Here is a 2,232-nt window from a genome sequence, read left to right on the forward strand (position 1 = left end):
CCAATTGTTTGTCTTAAGCATGTGATATTTGCTCTGTCATTTCGTCAGGACAGATTCCTGAATAATCATTCGAGTAATTTCAGTCTCGACCAATTCAGTTCATTTAGTCTCCGTCACCATTTTGTTTATTGTTATCATCATAATGAATTATTGATGTTCGCTGTCACTTAACTTGGCCTCACAACGGGCAAGGTCTCTCTCTCTCTCTCTCTCTCTCTCTCTCTCTCTCTCTCTGTCTCTCTCTCTCTCCTCTCTCCCTGTCTCTCTCTCTCCTCTCTCCCTGTCTCTCTCTCTCCTCTATCCCTGTCTCTCTCTCTCTCCTCTATCCCTCTCTCTCTCTCTCCTCTCTCCCTCTCTCTCCCTCTCTCTCCCTCTCTCTCCCTCTCTCTCCCTCTCTCTCCTTCTCTCTCCCTCTCTCTCCCTCTCTCTCCCTCTCTCTCTATGGTGGTGATCCAGATCATGATCAGGAATTGTTTATATTATTGCATCAGTTATCCCTATACCTAAGGCAATAGGGGTAACTATTATCATTATCTTTACCTGTGTTTTTTACTATATCATTGCTATTATCAATTATCATAATCGCTAATACTATCACTACTACTACCTTGACCACGCATACATTTTTGTCTCGTTTGCCGCAGTGTTTCCGGAAAATTCTTCGTGACCCTCGGCGCCCTTACGGCAAGGACAACCTCTGGACTCTCGATCCCCGGTACCTCCCGCGCCCGTCTTGGAGGAGGGCGGGGAGCGCTGCCGTCAAGCACGGAGGCGCTGTTTCTGGCGACCCGGCGGAGGAACAAGGGCGTAGCTGTGACACACCATCTAATTCTTCTTCTTCGCAGATCGAAGTGATATGTACAAATCCTTCTTCATCCCTATCGGATTCTACATTTACTCCTGCGTCTGCCCCTCCTCCTCCTAATCCACCTTTCCCACTCCCACCTCCTTCTCCTCCACCTCCCCCTTCTCCCCCTCCTTCTCCTCCTCCTCCCCCACCTGCTCCCTACGGCGGACCAACAAAGTGCTCACCAAGGGCAGCGGCGTCGCCTCAGGTTTCCAAGAATGATATATCAAGCGACTCGGATATAAGTCGACCAAGTACCACCAATAACCTTTATTTTGACGAGGATATCTGCTCCGAAGGAAGAACACACGAGACTCCAAACGGCACCTTTGACTTTTTCCGTTTTGTTGAACCCGAACCCCTCCATTCCCAGCTTCAAGGGCGACTCGTGCCTCTAAGACGATGTCCTTTGAAGTCTTCGGTTAATAGACACGCTGCTTCGAGATCTAGTAGCGTCCCAGTTTCACAACCCATCAGGATATCTTGCGTTGCCAGTGATACATTGGAGTCAACGGGCATGCAGTGGAACCTGATGGAAGAACCTCTCCGTACCAGAATGGAAAAGACGGACTTCCCAGATTGCTTAATAGCAACGAGGAAATCAGCGGACTCTACTCGGAGGGCTCTTGCACTTGAAGATGCGTCTTTTTGCTTTCCTATTTTGTGTAATATTTCGCAGGACGTTCCTCCAACTAAAGATATAGAACCATCTCTTCTTCCAGAATACAGTGAAGATGTTCAGATCAACAGCGGTCGAGAAGAAAGGCCTGGCCAGATCACAGTCTATTCAAGTACACACGCGTCTTTCAAACGTACAGAAACAAAACTCGAAAACTGCCCTCAAGCCTTCATCGTTAAAGAGGAGAAATGTCACAAGACGGGACCTATCGCCAGTCACTCATCGGAAAAGGACTCATTACCTCACAAAGACCGTGCGTCCGTCCATGCGCACAGGAATTGCCTAATCCCATACCCACATTCCCCTCGCAGTATACAAGAGTCTAGCAAGAAAGGAATGGACTCTCGCACCTTATCGCAATCCACGAGCCATAAAACAGAGGTTAGACCAAAGCTGAAGTTCGGGATAGACGCTATCTTAGGCTGTAATTTAGGACTAAGTTCATGTGTTCCTCTACCTAGAGTAGGAAACACAACCATGGAAGTGTAAAGAGTTTGTGAAATACAGTATACGGACAAAAAAAAAAGTGTATCAATGGATTTCAAAAGTGAAGGACCGTACTTAGAAATAGAAAGGTACCGATAGGCTATGACAATATTCAAATAGTAGGGAAAACTATTGAGTATTGTTTATAGTACAATCAGAGGAGAATAAAAAAATAATTTCAGACTTTAATCACCACATGTGATACAATGTAGCATTCCTT

At 46.4% G+C, this 2,232-nt stretch overlaps 1 protein-coding gene across 1 annotated transcript in view; it reads left to right on the forward strand.

Moving 5' to 3' along the window:
* Positions 1 to 2,232, forward strand: part of LOC138865318 (uncharacterized) — a 6,973-nt gene extending 4,741 nt beyond the window's left edge. Inside the window, exon 3 of the mRNA XM_070135661.1 lies at positions 645 to 2,232. Within this exon, the coding sequence (XP_069991762.1) occupies positions 645 to 2,015 (1,371 nt within the window). The 3' untranslated portion in view covers positions 2,016 to 2,232. The remainder of the gene's footprint in view (positions 1 to 644) is intronic.

The sequence above is a fragment of the Penaeus vannamei genome, chromosome 2 (genome assembly GCF_042767895.1).
Source record: "Penaeus vannamei isolate JL-2024 chromosome 2, ASM4276789v1, whole genome shotgun sequence".
Lineage (NCBI taxonomy): Eukaryota > Metazoa > Arthropoda > Malacostraca > Decapoda > Penaeidae > Penaeus > Penaeus vannamei.